At 46.4% G+C, this 12,500-nt stretch overlaps 1 protein-coding gene across 1 annotated transcript in view; it reads left to right on the top strand.

Annotated features, from left to right (window-relative positions):
• sema3e (sema domain, immunoglobulin domain (Ig), short basic domain, secreted, (semaphorin) 3E) overlaps window positions 1–12,500 on the top strand; it is a 45,900-nt gene that overhangs the window by 27,290 nt on the left and 6,110 nt on the right. The window contains 11 exon segments of the mRNA XM_042110176.1: window positions 58–157; window positions 1,438–1,554; window positions 4,163–4,305; window positions 4,566–4,680; window positions 5,982–6,051; window positions 6,324–6,468; window positions 7,894–7,968; window positions 7,970–8,111; window positions 9,061–9,152; window positions 9,786–9,827; window positions 10,271–10,440. Coding sequence (XP_041966110.1) covers window positions 58–157; window positions 1,438–1,554; window positions 4,163–4,305; window positions 4,566–4,680; window positions 5,982–6,051; window positions 6,324–6,468; window positions 7,894–7,968; window positions 7,970–8,111; window positions 9,061–9,152; window positions 9,786–9,827; window positions 10,271–10,440 — 1,211 coding nt within the window.

Genomic DNA, 12,500 nt, shown 5'->3' with positions numbered 1-12,500 from the left:
TTAAAGCATTAGCTTGATAATCAGTGTTGATGGCTAATGCCTCTTGTGTCTCCACAGGACGTGGACGTGGATGTGGATGTGGATGTGGAGAAGCAGGAGAACGGTAGAGGGAGAAGCCCATATGACCCCAACAGCCCCATCACCGCCACCAGCTCCAGTAAGCTCATCCCACCACCAACCCACACTCCTACATGGAAACACACAAGATGTCTTGCATTAAAAGGCTAAAAGAAAACTAAAAAGATGAAATGCTACATAGGCATACTGTACATTTTTGTACTCATTCACTTTCAAAACATAAAACCGACGTGGAGGATGTTTTTAATAGGGCAACCTAATGCTGGAGAATGTGGGGACTTTTTAAAAATACAATGACCCTTATCCGGCCACCTTAGGCATGCGATTACAGCTTAAACATCCGTCTATCTCTGTTTCTCTTTGCTAATGCCTCCAGTGTGCGTTGCACGTCTGAAGCTCTGAAAGGCAGCGGGCTTTTGATTTTGACTGACGTCTAAGCCAGACGCTTCAAGCTCTTCAGCTGCCAAAAGCAATAGAATGTTAAGGCATTTGGCAGCTAAATTCTGCTACTCCCTCCATCTTAAGAGCCTAAACCCAGGAAGAGCCCAACGGCAATAGAGCAGCATTAATTCTATATCTGGCACCACACCCCTCCCCACCACCACCACCACCACCAAAGCCCCCACCCCCCCCCCTCCCCCTCCAGCCCCCACCCCCCCCTCTCTTTCTCTCTGCCTTCCATCTCCCTCTCTCCCGGAGTTGAGATGAGATTGTGCTTTTCACCTCAGGCACCCAGCTTACTAAAAGGCTTTTCAGTGGTCCCACCTCATCTCTGTTTGTGCTGGGGCTCATGTATGTAAAGCACCTCTGGCTACAAACCCATCAGCTCCCTCAGATCCCTGCGCTCGGCAGAGGCTAGCGCTAACGCTAGCTGGAGCGCCGGGGAGAGACGCGGCAGAGCACTCAGGAACGACGCTCGTGGAGGTGGCACTTTTATTGGGCCATTAATTCAGCTCATCACCACGGGCAACAAAACTGCCAGCTCTTTTAGTTTTTTTTTTATTGTTTTCCTTTCACAAGCTTCATGGGGGAAAATAATAAAAACAAAACGATGCAACCTGTTCATCTCTTTTCATCATCTTATATTCCGGTGGGGGTGACAAATGTTATAGCATTTGGATGTCTTTTAAATCTTACAGACTGCCATTAATTAAATTAAAGTAATTCAATTATTTCCTTCAGGCTGAAAGCTCTCTCTGCTAGCATGTGGCATCCCATGCAAGTGTTGAGAGAGCCACAAATGGATTAATGTGCAGTCCCTTTGCTGCCCCCTAGTGGGAAGTGGTGGAACTTATGTTAGTCAGGGGTTAAATTAGGAGATGGGCGTGCACTGAATGTAATGTGTTTGATTGCTTTTAGGGGGGCAACTCTACGTCGGCCTGTACACTGATTACTGGGAGAATGACGCAGCGCTAAGTCGCCTGGGCAACCAAAGTTACACGAGGACAGAGAGTTATGACCGTCAACAACTGAATGGTAAGGAAACACACACACGCACACACACACACACACACACACACACACACACACACACACACACACACACACACACACACCACACACACACATACACACACACACAGAGAGACACTCACTATCTCACACACATACATACACCAATCACCAAAATCAATTCACGAATGAGTGCACAACATAGCGCTTTTACTTTCTAGCACAAACAGGGATTCACACAACACTCAGCAATCAATATACATAACTCGTGCCGAGGAGGTGCTGAGAGCAATGGCAGCCCAAACAAGCCATCACTTCCCCAGACCGGCCCGCAGTGAGAGTGCACAGAGCAGGCGGCAGCGGTGCGGCAGATGGAGGAGAATCATTGCAGCATCAGAGCGCACTCAGCAGCATGGAAACAGCAGCACTACAGAGGAGACAGATGACTCAAGCGCCCCCTTTACACAAACACACACACACACATACACACACATACACGCACACACACACATGCACACACACACACACACACACACACACACACACACACACACACACACACACACACACTCTATCTCGCTTTCTTTCGCAAAAACACCCATTTTACAAACACCAATTTCAGTTCCACTGCACTACACACCCATGTGCCTTCCTCCCTCCACCACCACACACACACACACACACACACACACACACACTCTCACAGTCCTTTCCCCAACAACACTCATTTCCACTGCGCCAGTCATTCCATTCTCATCCACCTCCCCCAACTAAAACATTTACTCTGCACAACGCGGCCCTTCCATCAGGGCACAGAGCCAGCTACAGAGAGGCACAGAGCAAAGTGGCCCAATGCGCGAACAATCCAGCTCGCTCTCACAGTCTGAGTGTGAGCTGAAACAGCTCAAACTGCAGTCCATTTGCAATCATGTTCACACACATGCTCTCCGGACAGATACAGTATATACAGATATGTAGGTTATACATGCACGCACACACACAGACACACACAGACACACACACACACACACACACACACACACACACACACACACACACACACACACACACACACACATACACACATACACACACACATACACACAAACACACAAACACACACACACACACACACACGCACACACGCACACATACATAGATGCACCTACACACTCTCTACCCTGAGCCATCCTGGACCCTAATCAATCAGTTCCACCAAAGATGGCGAGGCTGCGTGTGGGAGTGCAGAGATGAGGGGAGCAGGTGGAGGCCGGTGCTGTGCTGTGCTGTGCTGTGCTGCACTGCGCTGCGCTGTGCTGTGCTGTGCTGTGCTGTGCTGTGCTGTGCTGGGCTGGGCTGGGCTGGGCTGGGCTGTGCTGTGCTGGCCCATGAGGTGATGGCCGCCTCTCTCCCACTGTGCACCTCTCTAGGTCCTCCTCCATCATGCCCCTTCTCACAAGCATACACAAGGTCCATTTCATTTACGCTTCGCTGCGCTATCAACACAGTGCCCACTGACAGTAATGCCTTTTCCATGCGTGTGTGTGTGTGGGTGTGTGTGTGTGTGTGTGTGTGTGTGTGTGTCCAAACAACAGTGTATCCAAGAGAAAGCAAGACTGGGGATGTATGGTTTGAGCTAGACGGTCAGGGGGCTCTGTTAAACATGTCTGCCCCATTAATCATTAGCGGGAGCAGAGAGGCATCCCAGACAGGAGCCATCCATCTCCGCTTGCAACAGCTGACAGAACCAATCAAAGCCAGTCAGTTTCAGCCCGAGCCAGACGGACCAGACGTTTCATCTGGGACCGAGGAGGCTTCACGTGCAACAGGAGTCCAGATTTAAGATGTCAAAGCAATGGTGCAGAGGTGTCAGCTAGTAAAGTCACACCTGTATGTGTGTCTGTGTGTGAGTGTGTGTTTAATAGATTAGTACATCATTGTGTTTGTGTGTGTGTTTGAGTGTGTGTGTGCATGTATGTGTAGATGTATGTGTGTACGTGCAAATGTGTGTGTGTGTGTGTTTGAGTGTGTGTGTGTGTGTGAAGCAGTGATATATACTGTATGAATGTGTTAAATATTGGGATGTTTGGGCAGGGGCTTATAGATGTGATAAAAAGGTGTTAACAACTCTCCCACCACATCCTCCCCATGCAGGCAATGTAACTAGGTGTTAATGAGCTCATCTTTGATCGACTGCTCTGTTCCTGGCAGCAGTGGGAGTTTTCAGTGCTGTGTGTGTGTGTGTGTGTGTGTGTGTGTGTGTGTGTGTGTGTGTGTGTGTGTGTGTGTGTGTGTGTGTGTGTGTGTGTGTGTGTGTGTGTGTGTGTGTGTGTGTGTGTGTGTGTGTGTTTGAGTGTGAGTGCCTCATGGACTATTATTTAAAGACATAATGATTCATTCAAAGGACTATCTAATACATGGACGACATCCAATTTAAACAACTCCCCCAAGCCACATGATGCATAGCCCAAGCAGACAGGATGTTAAATAAGACTTATTATTTATCTTTGTGTGTGTGTGTGTGTGTGTGTGTGTGTGTGTGTGTGTGTGTGTGTGGTGTGTGGATCCCTTTATGTGTGTGTGTGTGTGTGTGTGTGTGTGTCTGTGTGTGTGATCTTTTGTATCCTCTCAGAACCAAAATTTGTTGGCTCAGCCGTGATTCCCGACAATGATGACCCGGCCGATGATAAGGTGTACTTCTTCTTCACGGAGCGTGTGTCGGACATGGAGGGAGGGGGCAAGGCTGTGCACACACGAGTGGCCCGCGTCTGTGCTGTGAGTACAGCAGTGGGGGAGAGGGACAACAAACGTAGCCTGGAAACAACAGACGTAGCCTCCATCGTAGCCAGGAAACAAGCGCTAGCATCAATTATTTACTACTCTCCACACTGCCCCGCAGTTGATAGTGATTGTCCATCCTCATTCTCTCCCTCCAACTATCTGTCTTCCGTTGTCTCTCATTCTCTCCCTGTCTTTGTCTCTCTATCTTTCTATCTACCTCTTTCTTTCTTTCTTTCTTTCTTTCTTTCTTTCAGAATGATGAAGGGGGTCAGAGGATGCAGGTGAAAAGGTGGAGCTCTTTCCTGAAGACCCGTCTCATCTGTTCTGTCTCAGGACCTAACGGCATTGACACTCACTTCGACGAGCTTGGTAATAAGATGTAAAGCAGAGAATATTCACATGCCCCCCCCCCCTCCCAATAAATACCTCACCAAAACTATCAAACTGAACTCAAACTATCAAACTGAGAGCTTCTCACGTCCCCACTAAACACAAGCTACATATGAAATTTGACACATGAAGTCAGTAATACTGCATATTTGAACAGCACATCTGGCAGTGAGTGGATTTAAATGCAAATGAAATTTATACACCAAGGCAACAAACTAACAGCAGACCAAGCAAGCCAGAAGCAGAAATTGTTTGATCTAGAGTGCAGTAAATTCACTGAGACTGCCATTGCTGCTGAACCAAGTAAATATATTTACTGTTTCTTCTAGCTATCTATTAATTTATTTAAAGACAAGACTTGATTTGTAGACATAGAGCAAAATATGGAAAATCCATCAAGTGGAAAGGTTGGGAGAAAAAAAAAATCAGAAAACTTCCATACCAGCCTGTAGTTGGAACTAGCAAGGCCCTTCAATGTTAAAGAGTCAAAAGTCCCCTGACACTCATTCAGTTGGCTGTGCACAATCCACCTCCCACCCTCATGCAGAATGCATTGCAATACACCTCCCACCCTCATGCAGAAGGGTGTGTGTGTGTGTGTGTGTGTGTGTGTGTGTGTGTGTCTGTTTCTGTGTGTGTGTGTGTGTGTGTGTGTGTCTATGTGTGTGTGTCTGTGGGTGGTGAAATATGGAGCAGGGAAGGGGATCACAGGCACCACTTGCGGAGCTGCTGTCACACACAGGGTCGACCCTGCAGAGCAGAATGGGAATGCAGATGCAGAGGCCTCTCCTAGGCTTTCTCTCTGTCTCTCTCTCTGTCTCTGTCTCTCTCCCTCTGTCTCTGTCTCTCTCTCTCTCTGTCTTTCTCTCTCTCTCTACTACCAGGAGATGCTGCAGTGCCGCCCACCTCCATTCTGCACCTCCCTGCTCCTCCAGGGCTCCTACTTCAAGGCTCTGCCACCGAGCTCCTCGATCCCCCTTGTTGTTTTCCTCAGAGCAACTCGCTGGGTGCTCTTCTCTTTGTTGTTTTGTAAATAGCACACATGGGCTTTTTTGGCAACAAGTCCCTCAGTGTGTACAAAGAAGCTTTTTACTAGCTACTAGGGATTTGCTCTAGGCACTTCAACGATACAAAGAGTTTTTTTTTTTAAAGGTGGTTGAGATCTAGTGAGCTAATGTGCTTTTATGCTTCTTGTGTGCATGGGCGTGTGTGTGTGTGTTTGTGTGTGTGTGTGTGTGTGTGTGTGTGTGTCTGCGTTCGTGTGTGTGTGTATTTTACAGAGGATGTATTTGTTATGAAGAAAAAAGACGACAAGAATCCAGAGATTTTTGGACTGTTCAGTACCACAAGGTCAGCAGAAAGCGAAATTGTTAAACCATATGTATCTACAAGTAACAGTTAATACTTTTTTACACACGCATGGGCTTACATTTTTTACTGTACCATAAATATGTCATGGAGGTTATTTACATCTCTGTTTCACCTGTCACATCTCTTCCTATCCTTTTTCCCCCTCACTCCCTCCCTGTGTCTCCCTCTCATCCTCTCTCTCATCCTCCTCTTCTTCTCTCTCTCTCTCTCTCTCTCTCTCTCTCTCTCTCTCTCTCTCTCTCTCCTGTTAGTAATGTGTTTAAGGGCTATGCGGTGTGCGTGTACAGTATGGACGACATCCGGGCAGCATTCAACGGACCCTTCGCCCACCGGGAGCAGGCCGGACACCACTGGACCATGTACGAGGGCAGGGTGCCTTTCCCCCGGCCCGGGTCGGTGAGTCTGCTCTGCAGTCTGTCTCATAAGCAGGAGACACAGCTATTGATTGTGCAGCTAAGAGACAGCCCTTTCCACTGATAGATCGATCTTAGCCGAGGCAATGGCCCCTCATCACCTTTCTCTCCATCATGTTTCTCCACCTCAATGCAGAACATTGCCTTGTTTTCAGCCTTGTAGAAATTACTTTATTTACTGAGCCAGCTTTGATATCTGATATTCTTTTATGCGTTGCTTGCTCCAAAGATTAGAAATGCAATTAATCAGAGTTCTTCAGAGTTGACATTATCTTCAGATTTTGCACAAAATTGCTTTTCTGTTCAGAAAAAGCTGCATATGATTAGGAACTGATAATGAAATTGTAGGGATATTAGTATGATGACATCAATTCGAGTCACGCTCAAATGAACATACTTTTCCAGTAGTAATTAAAATGCATTGAATGTAAATTTAGTGGTGTGATGTAGACATTCAGCAGATGCTCACTTTGTTTTGCGAGGCTACCAGGATCCTGGATCCTTTTTCAGTTCTCATTGATTGGATCGCTAGCATTTACGTCTGAGTCTATTTTTGCCCAGTATGGCTCTTGTGGAGCAAAGCACTGCATGCCGAGAAAACAACAGAGTGATTTTTCTTTTCTTCAACCTCGTGTCCCCACATGGCTCACTCTGGTCCACAGCAGACCTGATTATGCTCGCCTCAGGATCCTTTCTTGTTAATCCAGGCAAAGATCAGGCTTTTATGTCTCTTTTCGTTCTCTCTCTCAACTTACACAATCAACATGATGATTATCTGATCTTTCTGGCATCGCAGCCCCATGGACATAATTACCTAGGCCTGGGCTGGGTAGGGGTGGGGGAATTTCACTCTTGCATGGTTATTCCTCTCTGTGCTTGTCTCATAGTTAATGCTCTTTTGCACTGCGGCGATGTCATTTGGAATATAACAAATAAGTGTCTACCAGACCTGTGTCAGCTGACCTTTTCTCAGAGTGCACCAGAACTTTGTCCAACAGCGGTGAAATTATCATTTTGTGCAGCAGACCAGGAGCCAGAGCGGCCCTGCAGCGCTTTCAACAACCCCCTTGTGCAAATTTGTTGAAAACAGAAATAAAAATGTTGATAAGCTTGCTCTTTTTCAGGAAAATTGCAAAACTGAATCAGAATAGAATATATTTTACTGTTTATGCATTAATGTTGTTGTGCATCTCCTTTCTCTCTCTCTCTCTCTCTCTCTCTCTCTCTCTCTCTCTCTCTCTCTCTCTCTCTCTCTCTCTCTCTCTCTCTTTCTCTCTCACTCCCTCTCTCCCTCTCTCGCTCCCCCCTTTCGCTCTCCCTCTCTCTCTCTCTTTCTCCCTCTGTCTCTATCTCTCTCTCTCTCTCTCCCTCTCTCTCTCTCACTCTCTCTTTCCTCCAGGTGTGCCAGTGTAAAATAAATGGTGGGCAGTATTCCAGCTCCAAGGACTTTCCAGATGAAGTCCTGCGTTTTGTGCGCACGCACCCCACTGATGTTCAACGCGGTACGGCCCCGCCAACACCGGCCCATCCTGCTGGAGACGGGTGGCGGACGCAACTTCACCCAGCTGGCCGTGGACCACGTAGAGGCAGAGGATGGACACTACAATGTGCTCTACATTGGCACTGGTCAGCTTTATATGCACTCACTCAATACATAAACTCACACATGTAAGCACTTACTCTCCTACACACATTCAGACTCTTCCTCTCTCTCTCTCTCTCTCTCTCTCTCTCTCTCTCTCTCCCTCTCTCTCTCTCTCTCTCTCTCTCTCTCTCTCTCGCCCATTCTAATCACTAGTTCCTTCTCCAGCTCACACTAACCCAAATTAGCCGTGGCTATCATCTTTTTTTAAACCTCTCCTTCACCAGAATCAACCAAATAACCTAAATCAACACCTCCTGTACGCCTTTTAAGCTACACACACACACACACACACACACACACACACACACACACACACATACACACACACACACACAACACACACACACACACACACACACACACAACACACGCGCACGCACACATACACACACACACACATACTGTACACACACACACACACACACACACACACACTAGCATATTTGAATAAATATATAGGATGCATACAAATAAAACACATGCACATATATAAATGAACATATGCACATGAAATAATGCAAATAATGAGTGAAAATGCATAAAAAATATAAACATGTTAACATTCATCTGCAGGAAACACAGTCTCCATACTCTCAGCCTTCCCTGAAATGCTTATAATTGAACATGACCACAAGCTCAGATCTCTGATGAAGTCAAAAGGGGCCACTTTCACAAAGCTTTTAATTAAGCTTGCCATTACTTCACACAAGTTTTTTTTTTGTTTTTTCCGTTTGTTCTTATTCACAATAACAGTCCAGCTGCTTATCAGCTTTCCACAGGCCTACAGGGAGACTCTCTAAAAGCAGAGAGGTCACAACAATCAAAAACACACAGAGAGGCGCTGGACAATCCTCATCAGTGTGGGTTAATTACAATGACAGGCAGGGGGAAAAAAACTCTTATATGCCTCCCCTTACTCCCATTCTGCAGATAAATCTGTTGTGCTGAAATACATCACTATCTACAACAAAGAGTCGGACACCATGGAGGAGGTGCTTCTGGAAGAGCTGCAAGTGTTTAAAGTAAGTGCTGCAAAATGCGGGTGGTGTCCTGTGCCTAATTTCGCGCCTGGCTTAATGATAGCACTTTCAGCCAGATGGCCACAGCATACACTGATTGAGCATTTACAGGAAGACGTTGCACGTCAGCAACCCTGCAGCCTACACCCTCTTCACGTAAAGAGTGGGAAGGAAACCGTTGTTATTGTACATGAGAAGTATGTCTGAAAAACAAAACCGTTTCAAATGATAGTGACCACAAGTACCCATGAGAGTGAAAAAGAATAGTATGCGAGAATGTCGCCAGTTTGTGTAATATATTATATATATATATATATATATAACATTTAACATTCTTGAGGATAATTGATTTAGCATGGTCCTTGTGGCAGTGTAATTAACATGACAAACAGCCAGGCGTGAGAGACTGTAAATAATGCAGCTTCCATTGTGACATAAGCAGTGAATATGGGGTGGGGGCGGGGGGGGGGGGGGGGGGGGGGGGGGGGTGTTAGAAATTAACATTCATAATAGTGAATAAAAACTACCAGTTACCACGGGGATTATCTCATTAGTGTGGCTAATTTCCCAGCATTTGGGAAACCATTTTGATTGTTGTTTTCCCCGAATAAATCTTTTTCTCTTTGTAATTCTCAGGAACCAGTGCCAGTCACAGAGATCTTGATCTCCGCTAAAAGGGTAAAGAACACACTCACACACATGCCATACATTACTGCCAGTCAATAGATTGTGATGCACGAGGAGAATTTGTTGATTACAATAATTGATGCATTCACTTTGGCCTCCCGCCACTAGATGGTGGAAATGAGTAGCACATGTTCAGGAGGAGCGCATACAATGAATAACTGTAAACACAGGCAGCATTGTCTAGAGTGGAAACAGTCATGTCTAGTGATGACCCACCTCATTCCACCCCAAACCTTCTCCAGAACCATAAAATACCCTGCTTTACATTTCTTTACAATAATTGTAATCTCTGATCAGCTAAAACAGTGACTTTGTATTGCTGAAAGAATTTCTTCCCACCACATCCACTAATCATACTACTGTATGTATCATTAGGTATATTCTTTTTCAATTTTTGTATCTCTCAATTCTTCCCTTTCTCCTGTGTTCTGCAGCAACAGCTGTATGTGGGGTCGGAGGTCGGTGTTGCACAGACGCGTCTGCACCAGTGTGACCTCTACGGCTCGGCGTGCGCCGACTGTTGCCTGGCCCGTGACCCCTACTGTGCCTGGGACGGGATCACATGTTCACGATACTACCCCGCTGGGCACTACACCAAGAGCCGGTGAGAGACCAGCAAGCGAAACATAGTACATATAGTACACACAATCATGCACATGCATACGCACAATCTCTCTCTCTCTCTCTCTCTCTCTCTCTCTCTCTCTCTCTCTCTCTCTCTCTCTCTCTCTCTCTCACACACACACACACACACAGACACACACACACACAGCCTTGCACACAATTACATGTAAAAAACATGTAGACACACCTGAATGTAAATGCACATTGACATCCAAGCATAGATATATGCACACACATATCATAGTGTACAAAAGCACCTTCAACACAGCCTCGGCTTGAGATACTGTAAGCAGAAAAGCCCCTGCTGTGACCTGGAATAGGCATCAGGCCTGTCAAATGACCACGGTCTGCATGGGCCATTGCTCCAGCTATGTTCATTCTGATTCTATGCATCAGAGTAAACAGTCCATTTGCTTCCTACCTGAAACATTTCCACTATTATTGATGCCATTTACAGTGTAAGATCCCACACTCTTCCTTTCTTTGTCTCTGGCCATCTTTTACTTTCTGGCCTTTTGGTTTGGATCCGTGAGAGTCCACGTCTTTTGAGCACTGCCAGGTTAATAGCAGATGGCATGGATGGTTTCATAACAGAGGTTGTCAGGTGTCCCACAGTTAGAGAGAGTGGTGTTACAGAGACTTCATCACACCCTTATTTTAACACACACCTCCTGCTGGCACCCGGCGCATCACATTGTTTGGTGATACCTAGCTCTGAGCCAGAGGAAAGCAAATTTTGTGTAAAGGGTGGGTTTCATTGTGAGAGTGTGTGTGTGTGTATGTGTGTGTGTGTGTGTGTGTGTGTGTGTGTATGTGTGTGTGTGTGTGTGTGTGTGTGTGTGTGTGTTTGCATGTCTCTCTCTCTCTCTCTCTTTCTCTCTCTGTATGTGTGTGTGTGTGTTTAAATATGTGTTGAGAGGGTGAAAATATCAGGTGTGCAAACAGATCAAATTAGACCTGACTCACACTATTAACTGAAAGATATCTTACATCTTACATCTGAAGCCAAACATTGAGGACAGGCCAGCTGGCAGGAGCATATGCATTCTCTCCTCTAAATATTCTTTATCATTGGAGTTCTTGTCCCAAGTAAAAACTCTCCTTGTTGGCATTTTCATAATTGCCTCATGGTTATAAATAATGACAAGATGCCACAGCAGGCACCCACAGCTCCTGTGACCCATGACCTGTCTCTTACGATATCCGTCCATCTTCTCCCCTCCTGCCACTGCCAGGGCCCCTGGGGACCGCTCTGTAGGTCAGCCACTGGAAGGACGAGTCAGCACTGCTGTATGAAAATGCACACACTGATAGGCATGTGTGTGTGTGTGTGTGTGTGTGTGTGTGTTGGATCTTGCCCACATGTTGTGGTTTCTGTGTGTGTATTGATGAGTGTTTGAGTTTAACGCCCTTTGCAAGTAAGAAACAGAAAGAGGAATTAGAAAGATTATAGACAGATAGGCAGCAGCAGCGGGCTCTCCCAGCGTGAGCGTGTCTCTTTCTGAGCGGCACGTGGACAGGCCTGTGGCACTGATCGCGTGGACGCTCATCCAAGCTGATGCCATGCGAGGGTGTTTCCCTAATCCTGCGTCAGGAGCTCTGACACATCCCTCCCCACGAGCACGCACACACACACACACACACACACACACATCCACACACACACACACACACACACACACCTCTATGTCCTGGGGAGCTGCCTAGTCATGCTCAACTCAGTGCCTCAGCCCTCTACGCCTCCCACTCCTAGCTGACGCGTCGTGACGCGCCACCTCACTCTGCACACACACAGCACACACGAGACAGCAGCTGATCACCACTGGGACTCACTGAGGAATGCCTCAGATCAAATCAGAGAGTTTGATTCCTCTCTCTCTCTCTCTCTCTCTGTCTTAGATCTCTCTGTCTTTCCTTTTTCCACTTTATGTATTTTGTGTGTTTCTATTTTCAATTCCAATTTTGGTCTTTCAGTCTGTTTGTCTCTTTGTTTGTTATTATGTCTGAATATCACTCCCCCATCTCCTCTTTTTTTTTGCA

The sequence above is a fragment of the Alosa sapidissima genome, chromosome 11, assembly GCF_018492685.1.
Source record: "Alosa sapidissima isolate fAloSap1 chromosome 11, fAloSap1.pri, whole genome shotgun sequence".
In the NCBI taxonomy this organism is placed as follows: Eukaryota; Metazoa; Chordata; class Actinopteri; order Clupeiformes; family Clupeidae; genus Alosa; species Alosa sapidissima.
The sequence above is the reverse complement of the archived record's forward strand: the minus strand, read 5'-3'. Positions and strand labels throughout refer to the sequence as shown.